The sequence below is a fragment of the Anolis sagrei genome, chromosome 1 (assembly GCF_037176765.1).
Source record: "Anolis sagrei isolate rAnoSag1 chromosome 1, rAnoSag1.mat, whole genome shotgun sequence".
In the NCBI taxonomy this organism is placed as follows: Eukaryota; Metazoa; Chordata; class Lepidosauria; order Squamata; family Dactyloidae; genus Anolis; species Anolis sagrei.
This window is the reverse complement of record NC_090021.1, coordinates 223,260,389-223,284,427: the sequence shown is the minus strand read 5'-3', so window position 1 is coordinate 223,284,427 and position 24,039 is coordinate 223,260,389. Positions and strand designations below refer to the sequence as shown.

The following is a 24,039-nucleotide window of genomic DNA, read 5'->3' as shown; positions in this document are numbered from 1 at the left end:
AGGATTTAACCCATTGTGCTATCGCAGCTCCTATTTACAAGGCGTGCAAAGTCTGTGTTGTATGTCATTGTTCACTATGTGTGTAAAAGACATTGAATGTTTGCCTCATATGTGTATTGTAATCCGCTCTGAGTCCCTTCAGGGAGATAAAGCAGAATATAAATAAAGTGTATTATTATTGTTGTTACTATTATTATTATTATTATTATTATTTTACTAAGAGAGATAGCAATGACAAAAATGTGTCAAAAGATTGTCAGAGGTGTATTCCAGTCTTAGATTGACCTGTTTCTTTTCTCTTTTTTTAGTAATAGTTGAGGATCCATCATTGAAATTGAAGCAGCCTGAGGCAGAGCTCAGTCCGGTGCTAGTTTCCCAGTCAAACATCAACATCAATGTCAACAAACAGGTACTATTCCCATGCTCATTCTTTTCAGTTATATTGGGAAAGAGTTTTAGCTTTGAGAGCATGTACACCTTTCCAGCTTTTCTGTCATACAAATACAATGTGTCAGCCAAGCACTGTAAAGCTGTGTGGGCCTCTCTTTGAAGAATGTTTGGAAAGTTGAGTTGATCCAAAGAGCTGTAGCCAGATCGTTAATGGGGGCTAGTTACATGAGAGCTATCACTCCTTTGGTTATAATAGCTACACTGGCAGCCATTGCATTTCAGCTAGATGTGATTTTTACCTTCACTCTCACTTTTGGGGAAATTTCATTTATATCATGCTTTTTCTGCAAAAGTGAGAGTGAAGATAAAAACTTCACTCTCCCATTGAGGGAGAAAAGCATTATATAAATGAAGTTTTTGGTAGGTAGACAGATAGATAAAAGCTGACTTGCTGCATTTGTTAATCTAATACCGGTTTTGAAGTAGGTTCCTCTACATTATTAGGTTAACATACCAGTTTGACTTATTAGCTCATTTGTTTGTTCTTTTGCTCGACTGTGGCTGAGACCTAGTGCAGGTGAGGAATTTCAGTATACATGAAATGTCCTTAAGTCTGCAAGAAATATTCAGTGTTCATACTAATTTAACCACATACCATCTACAACCACCACCTAGATTTCACACAGACTGTAAGAAAGAAGTGTGTAGTTGCACTTGGCTTCCATATGAAGAAAGGTCTTTCATGCTTTGCTGATGGAGAAGAAGAAGGAGTTGTTGGTATATCTCTTCAAGTCAGCTCTGACCCTATCAGGATTTATGCAGAGGAGGTTTGCTATTGCCTACAGTATCTGATGTTCACTGGTGATCTCTCTTCTAAGTACTAGTACTAATGAGACTTGATCCTTCTTAGCTTCCTGGTCACTCCTCCCATTATTCTTGTAATCATCTTCACTTAAGCATCTATCTCCCTGTTACATGCCTTGGTCCCTGTGGAGACCTGGCAGAGGGAGAAAAAGCTGTGGATGGACATCATTCCAAACCAACTCAAATGTGGCTTTGTATAAGGAGACTTAGTTGAAGTACTCAAAAACCCAGTGTTCTCAAACATACACCTTTGCTAGTATATGTTGAACCATCAGCAAGCAAAGGTGTCATATGCAAAAATATTACAATTATTGTATAAAATTTCCTTTAGGCCAGGAACCCCCCATGGCACATTGGGTTAAACCCTTGTGCTGGCAGGACTGCTGACCAAAAGGTCGGTGGTTTGGATCTGGAGAGCGGAGTGAGCTCCCATCTGTTAGCTCCAGGTTCTCATGCGGGGACATGAGAGAAGCCTCTCACAGGATGGTAAAACATCCAGGTGTCCCCTGGGCAATGTCCTTGCAGATGACCAATTCTCTCACACCAGAAGTGAATTGCAGTTTCTCAAGTTGCTCCTGAAACAACCCCCCCCCCCCCTTTTAAACCATCTTCACTTAAGAATCTATCTCCTTGTTGCTTGCCTTGGTTCCTGTGAAGACCTTGCAGAAGAAGAAAAAGCTGTGGACATCATTCCAAACCAAGTCAAATGTGGTTTTGTATTGCTTTCCACTTATATACGTACAACTTAAGTATCTATTATTATCACTACTATTATGCTTCTTTATACCCTGCTTTTTCTCTCCACAAGGAGACTTATCTGAAGTACTAAAAATGCAATATTCTCAACATGGATGGCTAAGATAGTAACACCTTTGCTAATGTATGTTGAACCACCAGAAGCCAAAGTTATCGTATGCAAAAATATTAATAGTATTGTATGTATAAAATTACCTTTACGCTATATGTATATGGTGTATATGAAACATAAATGTTTAGACTTTTGTCCCATCTCCATGATAACTTATTTAGTACATATATGGAAATATAAACTTTTCAAAATCCAAATCATTTCTTGCCCCAGGTATTTTGGATAAGCGATATCCGAACAGTATTACATTTGAAGTGTTGGAAACAATTGTAGCAACCAATTTTGAGTTGAAAAATATATAGGTAAAATATACTAAACCTATAGATAATGTGCCTTTATCCTCCCTCCCTCCCTCCCCCCCCCCCAATAATTGTACTACTACTTTAGCTTAGCATGTTTTTACCTAGTGAGCAATAATTACTTAGTCTATAGTAGTTATTGTTCACTAGGTAAAGACGAACTAAGTCTGTAGTTGTTACTGCTCAAGAGGTAAAAACATTCCAGTCTTTGTGGTTGCTTCTGTTTTCTGAGTGATTCTGAAGCACCTTTTCATCAGGAAAAGGTTCCTGTATGCTCAATATCCTCTTTAACGGCTTTTGTCTGTGCGCACCTCATGGCTGGTGCATTATAGAGATTACACAGAGCATAAGAAGATTAGCCTTGAGTTCTGTTCTGCTGGCTGCTCTTCCTCTTAATAAACAGAACCAAACAGACACCGTCTTGTTCACTGTCTCTGCCCAATTGACTGTTTTTCTGGTTTAGAAGCAGAAGAAAACAAGGTTTGGGTGATTAAGAAAATGATAGTCTTGGAGATAATGACTAAACTAAGGCAAACTAAGTCTGGGCAGACCCCTGTAAGCTTAGTTTAACAATTACATGTTACATAGGGAGAATATCTTCAGCAATTTTAAGCTTTTACTAAGAGAAATTTTCCTTGTGATTAAAAAATTTTCAGGGTGTTCGGTGCATAATCATCATATGGATTAATAATTGCTGTATTGTGCTGCAGAAGGATAGCTTGGCTTGCAATATAAGGCATGCTGACCCCTGTTGGAGTTTAAATTATTTTAAGTTGGTCAGGTTGTGTGTTACATTTTCTTTAGTGGATACAACTTTTTGAAGATGGCTTGGCTTTATGAAATTTTAATTCTGCCTAAGCTCTTGGAGCAAATCATCTCCCCAAAGAATTTTGCATGGATTCCTGCCCTTACAAAATCTTGCACAGCCCAAAATGGTGTTATATCGTTTTAGGAAGAATTATTGGAGTTGGATCAATTTAATTTTAGTTTGATACTCCAAAAATGCTTTCTCCAGAAAATAGTATGTGTTTTATTTCAGTATGTACTCTACCTTTTTCAGTAGACTAAGAGTGACTTATAGGATTTTGAAGCATATTGTTATCTTCCCACCACACTATAAGCCCCAAAAGGACTATTTGGGGAAATTAAAAGACTAAGTACCATTTGTAAAAAAAAAAAAAATTGGAAAAATGAACTGCTGTTTGGCACACAAAGCAAACAAGGGCTGCAATTTAATCTGATTTTATAAATCACTTATTTCATTCTTTGCTGTATGTGAGCAAAGGGGTGGAGAGAATGGAATGGGGTAAGCTTAAAATACCAGTCTCCTGTTTTGTTATTTTTTTGCAGTTAGGGTAGTGGATTGTGGTTTGGGAGACCCATGTTTGACTTTCTGCTTAACTAAGGTACATAAATGGGGTATTTTGAGTCAGTCAAGAGGAGGTCAGCAGGAGAGATTAGTAGAAAAAATATGCAATGCCTTGGGCTCATTATAGTATTCTTTTGTTAACTATTGGTCCTTTAGGAGTCCCCAATGATGCACTTGGTTAAACCACTGAGCTGCTGAATTTGCTGACCGAAAGGTTGGTGGTTCGAATCCGGAGAGCGGGGGAAGCTCCTGTTGTTAGCCCAAGTTTCTGCCAGTTTAGCAGTTCAAAAACATTCAAATGTGAGATCAATAGGTACAGTTTCTGCTCCATGTAGTCATGCTGGCCACATGACCTTGGAGGCGTCTATGGACAACACCGGCTCTTCGGTTTAGAAATGGAGATGGGCACCGCCCCTGAGAGTCGGACACAATTACACTTAATGTCAAGGGGAAACCTTTACTTCTATTGGTCTTTTAATTATTCATTTTATTATTTCTAACATAACATTGCAACATTAATACAATATAGGATTAAATTTCAACAACTTGGAGAAAATGTAGAAGAGTTTGGCAATAGCATGTTTTGAACAAAAAAGCAGCAACCTCCTTGTTCACTTATGAAAGTTTTATCCTTCTGCATTGATTTACATGTCTTTTCCCAAAAATATTATCAAGGGAGATTGAAAATGTTTTAAAACTCCAAAGTGTGTACCCTCATAGTTTGCTTTGCCAGCATTTCCTTTCATGAGAGAATTGCACTGAAATCTTTGGGTATGATGTATTCTTCCTGTTATCTGTCGATTGAATGTTTGAAACTGTAGTATGAATGGCTTTATTCTTCCAAGATAGTTGTTGTTGTTTCTGGCAGCTTGCTGCCTGAGTGTGCTGGACTGGAAGCATCTGAGGTTGGCACTGCCAAGCCCTTGACAAACAGGCTGGCACTGAAGGGAGCAATTAATTTTTAAATACACAGGCCTTCCAGAGTCTTCTGGAATGCAGGGGACAATACAAACTAAATCTCATTATTGAGTGGGCTTTAAATTTTCATTTTGTAAGACAGTTGCGTGTTCTAAATAATATTTTAAACAAAGCAGTAGATGCAAAAGTAGCTTACATGTGTGATTAAACTCTACAGACACACACACTGTAGTCATGCTGGCCACATGACCTTGGAGGCACAACAACAGCAACAACAGAAACCTCTTAAAACTATAGTTCCTTGGGACCAAGACAATTCGAGGTCTTTGGCCTTGGGAAGCATTTGTGGTTGAGTTCACTTGCAAGGGCATTCAACAGGAAAGGTTTTCTTCTGTTGAAATCCCAACTCCTGGGTGGTTTCATATAACAAAATACAGATGAAATAATAATCTGGATTTGTTGCAGCAAACTTTTTGTCTGCAAAACATTATAATTGTGTTAATGGTGAGAGACCAGAGAAGAGAAAGGGTATTAACACACACACACACACACACACACACCTCAGATCTCAGCAGAGTAGAGAAAAAGAGATGCTAAGGCGGATTGAGAAGTTATTACCTAATAGGAAAAAATGTTAATGGACAGGTAAGACCGAGACATTTGCTAGAAGTATTTACAAAGTAAGAGCACCCCCTCCCCATTAAGTATTTCCCAGATTACCATGATCCATGCTGCATCTGCATCCACTTCTAGGTAAAGGTTTCCTTTGGCATTAAGTCTAGTTGTGTCTGACTCTGGGATTGGGCTCATCTCCATTTCTAGGCCAAAGGACCAGCGTTGTCCATAGACACCTCCAAGGTCATGTGGCCAGCATGACTGCACAATGTATTATGCTTGGTCAAATCTATCTTAAATGCCCAAACAACAACATTGTTAGCTCTGCCTATGAAATATCATGTGGTCGATAATGTGAATTTATTGGGATGAATTACCTCTCTCTTATCTCAATACTACTTGACTCTCCAGTGTCCGCTCGGAAAGCACAAGGGAAATAAATGAACCATGCTACTTAAATCAGCTCCAAAGCCTGGAACGGCATAATTTTATTGCAAGCTAAACTATAAACTATATACTATTTACAGGAGTAAAGAAAACACATCCGATCACCTAGCCATACATTGTTGGAAGCACATGCCTATCAGATCTTTGGAACTCTCCAAAGTTACATTCTGGATATCCATCACAACTCTATGCATTTAACTCTTGCATTACATTGCTGCATCACACAGTTTAAACTATAAACAATGTTTTACTACATTTAAACACCATATTCTGACAGATAATTTCTTGGGAGTGTGATTCTTCTATTGAATTCATTTTCTTTGAGTTCTTTCCCTTTTTTTCCTTTTGGGAAATTATGGCAGAACTACCTGGAATAGCAGAATAACTTGTGCTGCCCCTTTCTGGGACTAGAACAAACAGCAGGGAATTATCAGGGAAGGAGAAACCACAGTAAAACAACAGTTTCCTGTCAGCCAAGATAAGTATTAGGTTTACTGTGAGATGCATTTGCACACTGCTGGATTAGCTGTACTACAGGTTGGCAAACATCCAGAATGAAGTCTCTCATAAGAAACTTCGAAAGAGCTGCCCTAGAGGCCAATCCAGACAAGCTAGTCCTTCCTTAAATGTGCAGAAGTGGGAGGATTGTTTTTTAAAAGTTAAGAGTAGGCAGGGGAAGGGAGTGAAGCATACCCCACATACAGTTTCCCCACTTTCTACTGCCCATTCTTGTTTTGAAACTAGAAATGAGCTGGGTGGAGGCAAAATCTTAAAACAGCAGATTCAGCAAGGAGTACACTTTGTTCCAGCTCTTTAGTAATAATTAAAACCTCCTGTGTCTTCATAATAGGTACTCACTAGTTCAGCTGTGAATGTGCCTGGTTTGGTCTGATATTTTAATCAGAGCTGTTTAAACTTCCAAGTGTTTACAACTTGAGTCTAGGTAGTCTGTTTCAAGGAACATTTATTTATTTATGAGCCTACTAAAGCTCTAAGGTTGTATAGAGAGGTCCTTCCTTCTGTCCCACCATCGTTTCCACCTTATTTGGTGGAAACAAGGACCTTTTTGATCACTAATGCCAGACTTTGAAACTGTCTGTCATAACACACCAAGCCGGTCCCATTCTTGACCCTTTTAAAACATTTAGATGCTATCAGGAATTTAGAAACAGAGTGGGATGGACTTTTAAGGATATGCCGTTTTATGGTTTGCATGTAGTTTTTAAATACATTATAATGTTTTCACATATTAATCTTTGAATAATTTATACTTGTGCTTTGACTGAAGTTTTTGTTTTTTAATTTTATAATTAACTAGCAGTCCCCTGCCACACGTTGCTGTGGCCCAGTCTAGTGATCTGGAAAACAAAGTAATGAGAAAGTGTTGGTTTCTAGCATATGTAATGTCTTTATGCTTGTGTGTAAACAGTATTTCATGCTGTTTCTTTGTCAGTGTTGATGTGGAGAGTGTCTGGTTTGCCTACTCTGGAACATGCAACATATAATTGTCCTTCAGGGGACCCTTTAAAATCTATGATACTATATCTGTTTGTGAGAGAATCATATCTATCTATATCTATGACTGGATGGCTCTTTGTCAGGAGGGCTTTGATGATGTTTTCTTGCCCTGGTGAAGGGAGTTGAATTGGATGGCCTTAAGTATTTTCTGTTGGTCATGGGAGTTCTGTGTGGGAAGTTTGCCCCAATACTGTTGTTCGTGGGGTTCAGAATGCTCTTTGATTGTAGGTGAACTGTGAATCCCAGAAACTCCAACTCCCAAATGTCAAGGTCTATTTCCCCCAAACTCCATCTGTGTTCATATTTGGGCATATTGAGTGCTTGTGCCAAGTTTGATCCAGATCCATAATTGTTTGAATCCACAGTGCTCTCTGGATGTAGGTGAACTACAACTCCCAAATGCAGGTCAATGCCCACCAAACCTTTCCAGTATTTTCTGTTAGTCATGGGAGTTCTGTATGCCAAGTTTGGTTCAATTCCATCGTTGATGGAGTTCAGAATGCTCTTTGATTGTAGGTGAACTATAAATCCCAGCAACTACAATTCCCAAATGACAAAATCATAATTTTTTGAGTGATGGTCACTCCTTGTGTTGTGAGACGTTTTTGTTGCCAAATTTGGTGTGATTTTGTTCATTGGTTCTTTTGTTTTTAAAGTACTCATTATGCACAGAGCATTTTTATATATATAGATGATGATATTACTTAAATCTTCCAACAATGTTTTCAGTTGTCACAACCAAAACCATTACTTAGGACCCTTCTACTTAGCCCTATATCCCAGAATATCAGGGCAGAAAATCCCACAATATCTCATTTGAACTGGGTTATCTGAGTCCACACTCAGATAATGTGGGGTTTTCTACCTTGAAATTCTGGGATATAGGGCTGTGTAGAAAGGCCCTGGTTTATCTGAGTCCGCGGTGTCATATATTCCAGTTCAAAACAGATAATGTGGAGTTTTATTCAGCTATGTGGAAGAGGCCTTAGTCAGAACTTGATATTACAATTTCTGATTCCATTCGTACCGTAAATCTTGCAAGTCATATTTATATACATTGCTGGTTTGGATATTGGTTGGCCTCAGTGTCTCCAATATTAAATGAATTTTGGATGTAGTTAAAGCTTCAGGGCCAAATCTGGATTGTAATAAATGTTTAAGCTGTAGATGTTGCCATTTAGCTGATAGCAGTAGTTCAAATAGGAAAATGCAAAAACACATATTCAACATCATTACTGAAGTTTTGTGTTGTTTTTCATCCATAATTTTTTTAAATGTTCTAAGCCTCCTTGAATCCCTTTATTAGAAGAGATGTGGGATATAAATGAATAAAATCATAATTGCATCACCACCACTCATCTGTGACTGCACATACTGTTCTCCAATATATTATTAGATGTTGCAGATTGATTTGAAAATGGCATTAATTACATCTTTGGGTTGTAATTCCCTTTCATGTGTCCTCTCTGGCATGCTCATGGACTAACGGATGCATCCAGGTTCTAATTAATGGGACGTTGTGTCTTGTTAGGAGGAAGTGGTGAAGCTGACAGAGAAATGCCTCAACAATGCCATTGAGAGCCCAGCGAATGCCTCAGTGCGTCTGCCTCCAGACATCAAGAGCAACATCCTGAAAGCCCAGGCTGAGGCAGGGCACAAGGTAAGGTTCAGGGGCCTCGCCTTTGTGAACAGTAAACACACGATTTCAAAATGCATTTTCGGCAGCATATTCTTTGGCTGCCTTAAATTTTGCTACCATTTCTTGTTCTTGATCTACAAGGGGAGTTGTGGCTCTTGTTTCTGGAAAGCTGTGATAGCCCTGAGGGGGGAATTGTGGCAGCTCTTTGGAAGAGCAGAGCAAGATGGCACAACCAATATGCACAATCCACATTCTTGATTTCTTTGGCTCTTTAAAACAATACCTGACAAAGTCAAACCTACTTGACTTTTAAATCTTGAATGACTAGGAACAACTACTATGAACTGTTCTGGTGTTGCTGTCATATTTAAAAACAACCAAGAGTTTTGGAGTGTCTATTTTTCGAGGCTAAGACTGCTACAAAAAACAGTTATGTGATGTTTTGCTATCTCAGCTTCTATTACTCTACTCCCTTCCAAGGTTCTTTTAATTGCTCAATAAATATGTGGAAATGGTTATTGGTTGTATCTTACTTACTTTGGCGAACCCTCATTGTCCAAGTATGATGGCCCTCCAAGTTTAGTATCTTGGCGGTGGATACGTAGGTAACTGAAGATCCCTATTCTTGACCTGCATATTCTTCCACAGTGAGGGCATCGGTTTCCAGGTGGAAGGCTGTTCCAGTGAGGGTTGGCTTGACACACCTTCCTCTTGACACATGTCTCTCCTTTGCCTTCCATTTGTGCCTCTTCAAATTCCACAGCACTGCTGGCCACAGCTGACCTCCAGCTAGAGCACTCAAGGGCCAGGGATTCCCAGTCTATGACACAATTTTTAAGGTTGGCTTTAAGTCCATCTTTAAGTCTGTTTTCCTGTCCACCAACATTCCATTTTCCATTCTTGAGTTGGGAGTATAGTAACTGCTTTGGGAGATGGTGATCGAGCATTTGGACATGGCCAGTTCGGCGAAGTTGAGGGCGTAGGACCATCACTTCAATCCTGGTGATCTTTGTTTCTTCCAGCACGCTGACAACATTTCTTTTTCATTAAATGGTTATATTTATTTTTACCCTGGCTTTTTCCCTAATTCAAGCAGGTGATAATTTAAAAGAATAGTATAATTAAAACACACAAAAAGCAAACAGTGTATAATAAAATTAATCTAATGGTAATGTTAAAACAATGTACATGAAAGTATAAAATGCAATTTGAAAAGATAAAGGATATTTGAAACGGTTCCATTAAAACAAGGCAGCTCTGTTATAAAGTTCTGTAATGTTGAGATTTCTGAATCATCACTTGCCTATATTCTGCCAGGTCATAAGGGAGGAAAGCATATCCGCCACCAAGAACACTAATATCCAAGATGCTGCTACCAGGTAGGGACACTGTAGTGTGAATAGGTTCATTTGCTTATTTCGTAAGTCAAGAAATCATATCAAAAAGTTTCTTAGCAAAATTTGAAATCATCTTGTATTACCAGGATTATGTTTATGATTTGATTTTGCCCCATTTGATAACTCTATGGAAGGTGTTTTCATCCTTAAAAAATAGGAAAGATTTTATTTGCATATTATTGGACTAGTCACCTTAAGAGAGGTGAGTATCACCTCCTGGTCTGCAGTACAACAGGGTATGAACAGATTAGTTGCCCAATCATGTGAGCAGCAGGGGAGTGGAGTTCCCGTGGATTAGTGTCACGTTTTGGCCATCCTCCTGAGAGGAATTGGTTTCAGTGCACTTATGTGTGATGTAAATGCCTTGGAAAGAACTGGTGCTATTGACTATTGGCTGCCTATAGGCTAAGAATCTGTAAAGATTTTTTATTTGTTAGATTAATACAGAGATTGGCTTTTTCAATTGAATTATTATACACAAGTTGTGTGCAAAATTTAAAGAATTTAGCATACGAGACTATGAAAATGAGCTGGAATGCACAAGTGCTATATATGTCACTATATATGTGCGTATGCGGCATTTTTATCCCACCCTGCTTAGCAGGTGTGGCCAAAAAGTTAATCTGTTGTTGTCAACAACAAGCAACAGGTGTCCTGCATCTCAGCTTGAGATATTTCATATAATTTGTTACCTGATTCTTCTAACTGTGGAAGCCAGTGACTGATCACGAAACCAGTGACATGCAAAGTCAAGTGCTCCACAACTTGCCAGACTTCTGGAGATGGCTCTGGAACTCTCTCCCCTAAGGCAGTGGTTCTCCACCTGTGGGTTCCCAGATGTTTGGCCTTCAGCTCCAAGAAATCCTAGCAGCTAGTAAATTAGTTGGGATTTCTGGGAGTTGTAGGCCAAAACGCCTGGGGACCTACAAGTTGAGAACCACTGCCCTAAGGAGATTAGAGTAATGCCCACCCTGTCCACTTACCATAAAGACGGAAAAACATGGTTGTTCCAATGTGCCTTTGATTAATCGGGTCACCAAAAGAATTGGCCCTTCTAGGCATAACTGCATTCTCAACTCTTGCACTTTACTGTTGCCCCTGCGCTGAAGCTATACTGTACTAATCTGACTTGGCCCTCCAGCCTTAACATTTATCATCTGCCTCTTGCATTTTGCCATCAGCCCTGTCCTGACAGTTGTATCGCACAAGCCTTTCCCTTGCCCCTTAGCCCGGAGATGTCCATTATGCTCGGCTGCTGGTTGTTGTATGATAAATAATGTTTTTTATTATGTTTTATGATGTTGTGTATGTATTTTTATTGTGTTATATTTTAACTCTGTCTGATTGGACTTGGTCCCCATGTAAGCTGCCCCGAGTCCCTTCGGGGAGAAGGTAGTGGGATACCAAAATAAAATTATATATGGAGGTACACATGGTGACTCACCCAATCCTAGCTCTTCATGATAACGCAAAGCAGGCTAAGAGAATATATGTGTGACTGAACCTGGATATCAGACCCTAATATTCAAGGCCACAGAATTGGGATTATGTTATTTACCACCTGCTCATGCTGTAAACAGTCCTGGGCATATGGCTGAAATTGCTTAAAGGCTATTTGTGTTGAGTATTTTCTAGAGACGGTGAGGAAAATTATTCATAGTTCAACTTTTGGATCTACTTGTTTAGGAGTATTCTTCTGTCAGGAAAACTTCAGAACAGAGCACTGCGAGCCCAGAGCCCAGTGTTTCCGGAGCCAAAAGAAGGACTGAAAGTGATCGCAGTCTCAAACGCCTTCATGCCGTAAGTTCTCTGGGGAAGGGGATATTCCTTGGGCAAAGAAACAGCATGGGAATTGCATAGGGATTAAATGGCATAGGAAGGAGACAAGTATCTGAGCCCCTTAACTCACTTAATCCTAGTAATTTACAGACAAGTTAGTTATTCTGCTGGTCAGTCAGAAATCCAAAAACAATTCATATTGTTTATTAATAACTGAAACAAGCAGTACTAGGTGAAAAGAGCCTTAGTTCAACTGCTTGGGCTTCCTTTTGGGCTACTTTGTGGAATTAACACCATTGGCATCGGGTTGTTGTGCATTTACCACCAACGCTATATATATAATCTGTTGTTGGAGGCTTTCATGGCCGGAATCACTGGGTTGCTGTAAGTTTTTTGGGCTGTATGGCCATGTTCACCTGTGATGTAGGTGAAACGTCGAGAGATAATGCTTCTGGAACATGGCCATACAGCCCAGAAAACACACAACAACCCAGTGATTCTGGCCAGGAAAGCCTTCGACAAACCATTGGCATCCATTGAATGCTATCAAAGGGTTGTTCTAGGTTTTTTCGGGCTATATGGCCATGTTCTAGAACATGGCTATATAGCCTGAAAAAACCTACAACAGCTCAATGATTCTGGCCATGAAAGCCTTCGACAATACAATGATATCAAAGTTTTGTCATCCTATTAAGACCATAAAATGGATAAGTAGGAAACAGCCTCCAAAAACTATGTGCTTGACATCATTATTGCTTACCTTTAGATGACCAGTGAATATGGTTTTGTTTCAGGTGAATTTTTCTGAGTATTGTTCTTGATGGGATTCCATTGCATTGGATTGTAATACTAAATTATCTAAATGGGAGAGAGATGCTTATAATCCCCCTTTGAGTTATGAAGCAGCAAAATATCTCAGAAATATTCGAGTTTCTTTAGAGAGACACAGTTACTTCAACTGTAGGCTAGCACCTCACTTAGTTAAAGGTAATATTTGAAGGTAAAGGATTACACTGGTGTGGTGAAGTGCATTGATTAGAATTGCATTGTTCTAACTGCATCACTCCTAACTTGCATAGAAACAAATATGCTAATGAAGGTTCTTTCTATCATTACTAATTGAGTTCTCTTGTAAATTCATTGCCTGCTCTTACTGGTTTTTGATGTGAGTTACAAACCAACTCTGCTTGGTCTCCTCATTTGCTTTTGTTGTTTTTGTTCCTATACCAGTGCGTGCTTAATCTAATAATTTGCTTTTTGCTGAGTTTGCAAAATGCAGAGAGCATCCTCCCCTGAAAAATATTTTTTCCAGCCATTAAGTACCCCCCCCCCCCCAAAAAAAACAGAACTAAGATCACAAATCACTTCCCCTTAAGGAATGAAAAGTTGAAATGAGATATTTAGATAAACAATTATTAGTTAAGGGATGGATAGGAAACCAAGGCGATTATCTGCCTTCTCCTTCCATCTGTTGAATGCCTCTGCGAGAGCTTTGTTCCTGCATAAACAGGTTTCCCTACCCCAGAGTGCATGTTAGCCTGTGCCAGAGACTGGACAAAGCTTTTGGCATGTGCTTATCTTGCTATTGAAAGCACAGGGTGTCACTTGGGGCCATGCGTTCCTGTAAAAGAGTGTGAGCTGAACATTCAGGAATAGTGAGTTCCTTCTAACTGCAGGCCAATGCCTTTTGGTCACCTTAGATTTAGCAGGTTTGCTGGAGGCAATAGGTTCTGAAATGCTACAGTTTTCATAGTAATGACTTTGTGGCTGTCTTTGTTCCCAGGCATTATTCTTCTCTTTGTCTCTAATTAATCATTTGCCATGTCTTCAAGCTAATAGGTTATAAAAAGTAACCCCAGTTCTTTAGCACATGGTGTACATTTTGATGGATGTGTTTTTGCTCCTCAGGAGCGAATTAAGTGCAGATAATGCTGTTTCCATACCTGAAGATTCTCAGACACTTCATAACCCAATTCCTGCAGAGGAAGCTGCTATTATAAAGGTAGGTCACTATGTTGTGTAGAGAAATGGAGAGAGGTGGGGGTGGTCAGTCCACGGCTAGAGACTGCATGAGAAATGCTTGTTATTTGTAAACAAGTACTAGAACATTCCTTTTGCAGCTGCATTACTTCAATATTATGTTTCACTTTAGCTTCAGATGGTGACCATGTTTGGGTATTATGTACATTTGGTGTAGGGCAGGGGTCCTCAAACTAAGGCCCAGGGGCCAGATGCGGCCCTCCAAGGTCATTTACCCGGCCTTCGCTCAGGGTCAACCTAAGTTTGAAACGACTTGAAAGCACACAACAACAACAACAACAACAACAACCCTATCTCATGAGCCAAAAGCAGGCCCACACTTCCCATTAAAATACTAATAAATTTATTAGTATCTCAGCCTTCCCTTCTTCAGGCTAAACATGCCCAGCTCCTTAAGCTGCTCCTCATAGGGCTTGTTCTCCAGACCCTGGATCATTTTAGTCGCCCTCCTCTGGACACATTCCAGCTTGTCAATATCTCTCTTCAATTGTGGTGCTCAGAATTGTACACAATTCTGTATTGTTTTAAAGTGTTTTTTTTTTTTTGCACTACAAATAAGATATGTGCAGTGTGCATAGGAATTCTTTCATCAACAGTTTGAGGGACTGTGACCTGGCCCTCTGTTTATAAAGTTTGAGGACCCCTGGTGTAGGGAAACACTAGCATCAGATGTAGCCCTTTGGTGTATTGGGGTCTGGTTGACAGCCTTCTCTTCACCCCTGTTGTGGCAATTAGATGCAATTAGCAGAGAGGTCTTTTAGCTGAATAAGTTGATCCTTTTTCCATGAGCCTAATTGCTGTATGGGGGGCGGGCGGGCGGGCGGGGTGGGGGGGTTAATGCAGAGGGGTGTGTGACAGAGGAGGAAGGAGAAAGTGGAGAGGGAGAGGATGGGGGAGGAAGAGGGAGGGTGCAGAAAAAGAGGAAAATAACAAGAAAGGGAGGAAGATGGAAGCGAGAGGTGAGGCAAATGGATATTTTTAAAACAGTGGGAGAAATAGAAATGATTTAACATTACATGCCAGTTGAGACCTTCTTAACCACCCCTCCTTAAATCATGAGAAATACACTAAAATGTATAATTTGAACAGGGAGCCTACTTAATCTACATGTAACTTTAGTTCCTGCAATGGATGTTATTTAATTAATTTAAATAAGTCGGTTTGCAATATGGCTGAAACATTATAGAGCTAAAACTTGCCTATAAAAAGTTACAACATAATTAAGCTATCCTATTAAAAAACATTTATTTTAAAAAGCATATTATCATTTAAAAACATGTCAGTAAAGAGCACATTTTGGTGGCTCAGATTTTAGATCTGTTTCTGGGTATATTTGACCTGCCGATTCCAAAAATGGCACCAGTTTCCCCCTATCAGCTCTCATTTTTGAGATATAGGTGCCTTCTACCAGTCACCATCCACTCACCCATAGAAAGCCCGGATTGTTCCAGTGTGCCTTCCCGGAATACACTTTTTAGATCTGCTCCTATGCCCTTCCACAAACGCCACTATCACCTTTCATCCATGTCCCAGCATTATTTCCATTTTAACTTTACATTTGGCCTTCCCACTGTTTTTAATTGCGTGTTGTCTTATTGATAATGTTGTATATTTGATTGTCTATGTTTTATTTTAATTGCTTGTACTGTTGTTGTTTTGCTTGTATTGTTGTATTTGGGCTCGGCCTCATGTAAGCCGCACCGAGTCCCTTGGGGAGATGGTAGCGGGGTACAAATAAAGTGTTGTTGTTGTTGTTGTTGTTGCTGTTATTATTATTATTATTATTATTATTATTATTATTATTTTCATATCTAAGAAACTAGAACTGATGTGGTCTCTCCAATGCAATTTTCTGCATTGTGCCACAAATAACAGGCCTGAAAATGAAGACACCAAGATGGGGGGGGGGGGGGGGGGGACTGTGTTATTGTGTCCTGAATCCTAAAATGCATGAGACAGAAAGAACAGCATCAGAAGGAATATTCATGAAACTAAGTCCAGCAACAGCCAGCTTTTGAAAGCAAATGAAAATAGTATCAAGCACTCCACAGCTATGTCTGCTGTCTGATTATAATTTAATTAACTATTATGTTTTGCAGAACTCTCCAGAGGATATCGAGATTTTGTTAACATCACAGACAGAGAATTTAATTGACTTTACAGAAGCCATGCCTCGGGTGAGAGTGAAAATTGAATAGAACTCTATGATTTCATTGTTCGGTTGAGAAGGAAATGTGATTGATTTATGTTTCCATTATTCCCACGCAAGGCAGTTTTACTTCCAGCCTAATATCTGTCTGAACTGGTTTCTTACAAATTTATTCTCTTAACCACGATCCTGCTGCTAGTAATGTCATATTTGACGTTATACTTGTTAATGAAGAAACATTTTAAATGAGCTTTTTAACCACGCTGTTACAAAACAGAGGTTATTATTATTATTATTATTATTATTATTATATTTATTTATACCCCACTTTATCTCCTCTGAAGGGGACTCAAAGCGGCTTAACATAAAAAGGTTAGCACAGCATTTAAAATATACAAATATTAAAATAGAATTAAATATAAACCATATTAAAAGATTCACAGTTAAAACCATTCAAACATAGTTTATGCACAATAAAAAGCTAAAACTTGTTACAAAATGAAGGAAATGATTGTGGATCTAGATGCAGATGTTATATGCTTAGTATTAAACTACCCTACTCACTCAGGTTGGTATGATAGGAATTGTAGTCCTGCATTGTCCAGATGTTGCCCTCCAGTTGCTTGGCCCTCCAACTCCCAGAAGCCTCTGCCACCTTGTTCAGTGGTTAGGGATTCTGGGAGTTGTAGGTCTAAACAGCTGGAGTTCTGCAGTTTGAAGATGCTTATTCTAGTAGATCAGTGGTTCTCAACCTGGGGTCCCCAGATGTTTTTGGCCTTCAACTCCCAGAAATCCTAACAGCTGGTAAACTGGCTGGGATTTCTGGGAATTGTAGGCCAGAAACATCTGGGGACCCCAGGTTGAGAAACACTGCAGTAGATGATGCATGTCATGTTTTGCATCCCTTCTTTAGTGAATGAGGAAGGAAGCTGAGGGTCTGCTCTTGGCTATGCTAGGCTTCTTTTCAAAAGAGAGTGCCTGAATTAATTTATCTTCCCATCTCTCAGGATTATCAAAAGAAGCAAGCCTAGTTTCTTTAAGATCGGAAATGTACATAGAGCAGGACTCTTTCAAAAATCTGTGAATCTGTGGGAGTTGATAAGAAATGAGTTACGTGGGATTGTAATGGGCAAGCAAAGTATCTGGGGAGAAATGGAGAGTCATGTGAGAGCAATGAAAACAATTGAAATACTTTCTGTGTTTCTGATCTCCTGTTTCCTTCTGATTTTTAGGTGTCTTCTCCACCCACAATTATGCCCAGGTGGTTAGTGCCAGTAAGTTACTGAATAATACTTAATATCCATGACATTGTTGAAGGCTTTCATGGCTGGAATCGCTGGGTTGCTGTGAGAATGCCATGTTCCAGAAGCATTCTCTCCTGATGTTTCACCTACATCTAGTGTAGGCATCTTCAGAGGTTGAGGGTATGCCTCTGAGGATGCCTACCATAGATGTGAACGAAACATCAGGAGAGAATGCTTCTGGAACATGGCCATACAGCCCAGAAAACTCACAGCAACTCATCAATGACTTATTTTTCTAACTTTATATTAGGAACTCACTTGAAAATTAAACAATGTCTGATAAACTATTAGTGGCAGTAAATTGAAACATAAAAAGGTAATCTCAACTGTGTTGTTAAGAGCCCATCCCTTCTGCCTTTGGAAAAAGCAGTATGCAAATTAATATGGTTTTGTACAATCAAATTTCTAAAATTTTCCCATTTCTGTTTCATAATGGAAGTTTTTATCTTTTCCTCCTAAAGCGTGGATGAAGCCACAAAAAGTTGAAAGAGTCTCTGCCATCTTTGGCTTGGAGCATGTCTCCCCCTTCAGTTTGCCAACCAACCTATTTTCTCATGGCAGAGAGTGGTAGTTAGTCCAAAGCAGAACTTGGACAAGATGCCTCTGGACTAGATCTCCCAGAATCTTCCATCCAAGGATGATTTGTGCCCATATAAACTGGAAGTTTCAGAGAAATATAATTCCTAAAATAACTTTTCCAAGTTCCAGTTCAGAGGCGGGCCAAACTAGCTTTGCTATCTCTCTATTCCTGTCTGCTTCTGGCTGTTTTTTTTTTTTATCCCCCTGGAAGAACAAGAATTTGAAATCTATTCAATCTAATCAGGGCTTGTCAGGACAGGACTGCACAAACGGATGTCTTCCTTGTAAAGTGGAGGATGGGGATCGCAGCAGCTGTGAGCTGGCAAAAGAAACAGAAGTAATTCTCAGTGACAGAAGTACAGCTGCCAGTGATATGGATGTCTCCTCCTACCCAGCTCACATGATGAAAAAGACCCTTCCTGACAAATCCTATCTTGCTTTTTCTTGGTGCCCCCCCCCCCCCAAACCTTGCTTTGCCCTGAAATTCACTCCAGGCCAATTCCCTAGACAGAGACCGAGAATGGAAAGGAAGACCAACATAAACAAAAAGTGAAAAGGAGACGTGCAGGGAAGAATGTGACTATTCTCTGCCTTCTAGTCCCCCTGCATTTATGTTATCTTGGCAAACGTGATTGATAACATGCATTTTTAAAACAGCACACTGTGCTTTTCATAGCTTAACTTGTATTACTGTACCAGCTTCCTTCCCTTTTTTTGTTTTGTTTTATAGAGTGGACTGGTTTCCAATGGACCTTTGGGGAGTGAGGTTGCTTTAGCTCTTAAGGCAGCAAGAGGAAGCAGCGAGGCACTCTCGGTGTTAGCTGGCTCTCCGCCACCATTGTTCTCCCCTGAAATCATGCCCAGGTAGGGATCTCTCCACTGCTGCAATTAGTTTACTTCAATCTTAATATATTGAGTATGTGCTGTTTTTGTAGCTCTATTCTACATTGAGAGTAGGTGTACTTGATTACTATGCTAGTGGAGTCTAATTGCTTTTGGTCCTTTCTGATCGTGGTAGGCAAATCTTAAACTGTAATTATGACTTTAGTTATTATGTTTGTCCTTTGTGAAAGAGCAACACAAAATCGGCATTGAGAGACTATATCTGGAATTGTTTTGCATGCTGTCAGGTTTTAGGAGCCAGGAGAAGAGTCCCCCTTCCTATTATGCTAGACTTTATCTCCCACATGTTGTTTTCTTTTCAGTGCTGTTGCTGAAGATGCCACAAGAGAGCCAAAGTGTTTGCTCACCACTGAACTCTGAGCTTTGGCAAAGTCTCATCTTCCTAGCATCTCTTGCAAGCCCTCAAAAAGGACTTCCTTGGAATTATCCAATGCTGTGACCACGGTTAAAAAGAAATACCTGGGTGTTTTATTGTGGATCCTGTCAACTGGAATTAGAGTTTAACTATAGGACAAAGAGCTCTGGGAAGCCTGAGCACCTCTTCGTAAAATACACTGGAACAAGTCTCGATGCGTATTGAAATTTGTGAGGTTTCCATCCATTAGTAGTACATAGAACTCTTTGCTGACTTATAAATGTAAAAAGAAAGTGATCACTGTGATGAGCCAGTTAGCTGAGTTTATTTGCATCCAGTAAATGGAAGGATCAAACATTTTAAGGCCATCTGCTGGTCATTGCTATAAGAACAAATATTACTGATTAAAAAAAATAGAGCAACCACTCTCTTATTCTGTGGGGCCAGCTTCTCTGATCCTCTTTTGTATTGATATCTGACCAGTTTTCTTGGCCTTAATCAGCTTTCTAGATTGTGTACTTTTTCTCAGAATGTAAGGACCAATTTTTATTCCACTAGCAGGTTACACTTTTCTAATCTGGACGTGGAAGCAATTATCTTATCATATACTTTAAAGATACTGCCATTTCCATGAGTACATTGCCACATTCTCTCCCATTCTGTATACATGACTGTATGGTAAGCAATGGGTACACTTAGAATCATAGAATCAAAGAGTTGGAAGAGACCTCATGGGCCATCCAGTCCAACCCCCTGCCAAGAAGCAGGAATATTGCATTCAAATCACCCCTGACAAATGGCCATCCAGCCTCTGCTTAAAAGCCTCCAAAGAAGGAGCCTCCACCACACTCCGGGGCAGAGAGTTCCACTGCTGAACGGCTCTCACAGTCAGGAAGTTCTTCCTAATGTGAAGGAAAAACTTGAGAGAGAAGAACATATTCCTTTGTGGTCTTTCACAGGGTGATGTCTAGACTTGAGAAGAAATAACCTGAAATTGTTAAAGTTCTTCTGAATATGTCTGTGTCCATTCTAAAAAGTGCATTACTCTTGTATTGCAGACATTGCATGTTCGTGTAAGTAATATATTAGGAGTTATTGTTCTATTTCTCTCTCTGTTCCAGGGGAGGTTGCAATTAGACTTTGCCCATACTGATTGTTAAAGCAAAACATGCCAACAACCTTCCCTACCTTCTTTAAATTAACCAATAACTTGGCATTTAGAGAAAAAAATCCCACTATGCATTGAAGAACTGGTTATTTTAGACCGATAGCAGAATTGTTTTCTACCATAAACTCAGGAAGAATGCTGTATGTGAGCTAAGTGAGCCTCTGTTTATCTCACATGTAGATTTTTTTAAATCTGATGTCTGCTTTGAACACTGGAAGAGAACAATTAAAACAGGAATATGCAAATAAGACACTGCCCTTTTGTCCCAGCTCCCAAACTAACTGAGCTCCCTTCTTGTCATCAAAAGGGGGTACAATATGGAAAAATGCAATCATTTTCACAGTTCCAAAATGACCTTTATAGTGGAAAAGCAATTTAGTTTGCAAGAAGGGGGTGCTTTAAGATGAACAGTTCCTAATGTTGTCAATTGGAAGATGTAATATACCTGTCCTATGTTTTCTTCTGAACAAAAGAAAGATGATGGAGAAGAAAAGCATGGAAAGGTATAACTGGAAACATTAGTATCTTGATCCTCTGTAAACATTGTTTGAAACAGAGCATTTATAGGATAAATGCTTCACCCGAAAGTGTTCCCAGTTAGAAGAAACCTTCTAGTTAGTTAGTTAGTGTATTTACACAGTCAGTTATACATGGAGTATCAGACAAATTCATTGTGTGAACAGCTTGGTCACTCTTGTCTTTCCCCTCATTTCCCCCTTGCAGCATAGCATACACTGGAGCGCAGGATGCGTATGGGGAGGGGGAAAGAGCCAACTACAGGGTGTTTGCTTTACTCCTTTGTGTTCCCTAGAACATTGCAAGTCTAGCCAGTTTGTAGAGTGTTACATGTTGATTTGCATCGCTCAGTTCAACAAGGCCCAGCCCAAACATGCTGTTTGTGTGATGCAGCCCTCCAAATGTGTTGCTCCACATCATCCCTGGCTAGCAGCCTGTTAACTGTGGGGCACTCGGTCAAGCACATGTGACGGGGTTGTGGAAGGCTGTTGGAAGAGATTGGTGTATCTTATTTGCAGGTTACTATTACCTAAAAGTTATTCTAGGTTCTGAACAGTAGCCTAACTGAGAAATGCTGGTAAAGTAACATTGACTTTAGTTAATGCAAATGTGGGGAACCTTTAGACCTCAAGTAATTGATGAATAACTCTTCCCATCATAGCTCATTTCTGGCTAGCTAGGGCTGATGGGCATTAGGGTTCAACAATATTTGGAAGGCCAGAGTTTTGCAATCCAGGTCTTAATACATTGCACTAGTGTTTAAAGAAACTGATCAAATTGCTTGATCACTTCATACAGTTATTGAATGGCCGGAGCAAACCTTAGGAGTTTGTAGTAATGCATACTGAAATGCTTGGTTGTTCAGCATCAATATCTTATCCTGTGCGAGCAAACATTTCACCTGCTTTATGTAAGGACAATGGCATTGGGGAAAATACAGTATTCCACATGTATGGTTCTCAGTTGCACACTCAAAACAAGAAAGTGTTCTATTTTTCCTTCTTGCTTGTTTTTCTTAACTGGACAAACTTACTTTAAAGTACGTAAGAGTTTTTGCATTAGAATATTTTGTTAAAGAACCACACCACTAACTGCTGTATTTGTAACTTTTTTAACGATGTAGAGCTTGACAGTTGCTCTAAGTATAACTTATTTTTTTAAGTATTGTGTACATATACCTGGTGCACAGTTTCATGGCTGCAGATGTACAAACTGTGCTAGAATAACTGCACTGAACATCTGTACACGGGAACAATGACTGTGAGTTGTAGTCCACTTGAAATTGGTGGCAAGCCAATTATGTTGTAGTTTATTTCTAAATATAACAACTGTGCAAAATGATTGGCTCTTGTGTTCTCTTTATAGAAGAAGACTGACATAGCAGTCTGAAACTTGTTCACAAAGCATATAGGCAACATCTATTTCTTCCAGGAGTTCCTGAGTGTCTAGAACAGTGGTTCTCAACCAGTGGGTCCCCAGATGTTTTGGCCTTCAACTCCCAGAAATCCTAACAGCTGGTAAACTGGCTGGGATTTCTGGGAGTTGTAGGCCAAAACACCTGGGGAACCACTGGTCTAGAAGCTCTTTGTTTTGCATAATTCTTTGTTTTTCCTTCTGTTAGAATTAAACAAGGTGGAAGCACTGTGGTAACAGAGTCTTCATCTTAACACAAGATGCATGTCTGAAAATTGATTTGCAGACTCAATACATTTTGCCCCTAAGTCATTAACCATGGAATATACATGTTGTACAAAGTAATGTGGCTTGCACATTTGCTGCAGGTAAGAGATATACTAAATTTACATAAACCATTAGCCATCTTCAGTGTAAGAGTTGAGGCCAGTTGTGGGCCTGTCTGCCTCCCCATCTGTTTTGATGGGCAAAGTCTGAAGAGGTGTTTAACCATGTTCAGGCAAACTGGTTTACTATCTTTCTATTAAGAGAGACATTGCAGGGCTAAATCAGGCATTTTTGAAAGGCTGAAGGGAGTTTTAATATTTATTGGCCTCCCTCTCTCCCAAAAGGGACTCAGGGCAGTTTGCACAAAGAAACAGGCAAATATTCAATATTACAAAGTACAAACAATAAGCCACCATTCTTCACCTTTAAAGCTTTCATTAAACAAATATTATTTGTAAGAATAGAAAATAACATGTAAACCAAAACATGTTTATTTTAAAAACCATTTAATATGCATAGGTTTTGGCAAGTTATAAACAAAAGATATAAAGATTAAGACAGCTCAGAGAAGTCATTGCTCTACTGACTAGAGTTCGGGATTTGTGAAACTGATAAAGCACTGGAGAAAAAGCTCAGGAGAGGCTTTTCCAGCTACTGCTCATTTATCAACCTCGTCCTCTGCCAAATGTTATTTTCCACCTCTGACAAAAACGCCAGCTTATCACACTGAACCCTTCAAACTTCATTGATGGAAGGACTATAGATTTATCATACTAGAGAAAACATACTATATGGCTGAGCAACAGTGCATTCAGATATTTTAGCAACTGAATGGCCAGTAAGGCCATAGGGTTTTTGTTGTTTTTTGTTTTTGTTTTTGTTTCCTGCACATTTTGAGCTCATCCATATGAAAAGTATCCCTGTGAGTCTCTAATCTTATCTCTGCTGCAACCATTCAGCTAAATATGCAATGAATATCACTGGTTATTGATGACAAAATTAGAGTAATCTAGGTTTTCCTGTACAGAACAAGGCTGGCTGACTGTAAAAAATAAATGTCTTATAAGCCATAAATAAAGATGATTAGTGCAACATAGTGAAGACACAACTTCCTGCAAGAGAGATCTTAAGGTTCTGCTACAGTTTCCCTTCTTGCAAATGAGGGAAAACTAAAAGTGTATGTTTCTTGGGGTATTTGGTCACAAAGCTGAGCTTCAAAATATAGACAGGTTTAGTGGTCTT

The 24,039-nt window shown here is 39.5% G+C and overlaps 1 protein-coding gene across 2 annotated transcripts in view; it reads left to right on the top strand.

Moving 5' to 3' along the window:
* The window catches only part of EPB41L5 (erythrocyte membrane protein band 4.1 like 5), a 77,385-nt gene extending 54,927 nt beyond the window's left edge, over positions 1-22,458 (top strand). For both annotated transcript variants that reach the window (XM_060774252.2, XM_060774242.2), the window contains 9 exons: positions 309-409; positions 8,820-8,948; positions 10,245-10,306; positions 12,011-12,124; positions 14,012-14,105; positions 16,243-16,320; positions 17,525-17,566; positions 18,906-19,039; positions 19,381-22,458. In XM_060774252.2, the coding sequence (XP_060630235.2) occupies positions 309-409; positions 8,820-8,948; positions 10,245-10,306; positions 12,011-12,124; positions 14,012-14,105; positions 16,243-16,320; positions 17,525-17,566; positions 18,906-19,039; positions 19,381-19,438 (812 nt within the window). In that variant the 3' untranslated portion in view covers positions 19,439-22,458. The remainder of the gene's footprint in view (positions 1-308; positions 410-8,819; positions 8,949-10,244; positions 10,307-12,010; positions 12,125-14,011; positions 14,106-16,242; positions 16,321-17,524; positions 17,567-18,905; positions 19,040-19,380) is intronic.
* Positions 22,459-24,039: the final 1,581 nt, after the last annotated feature.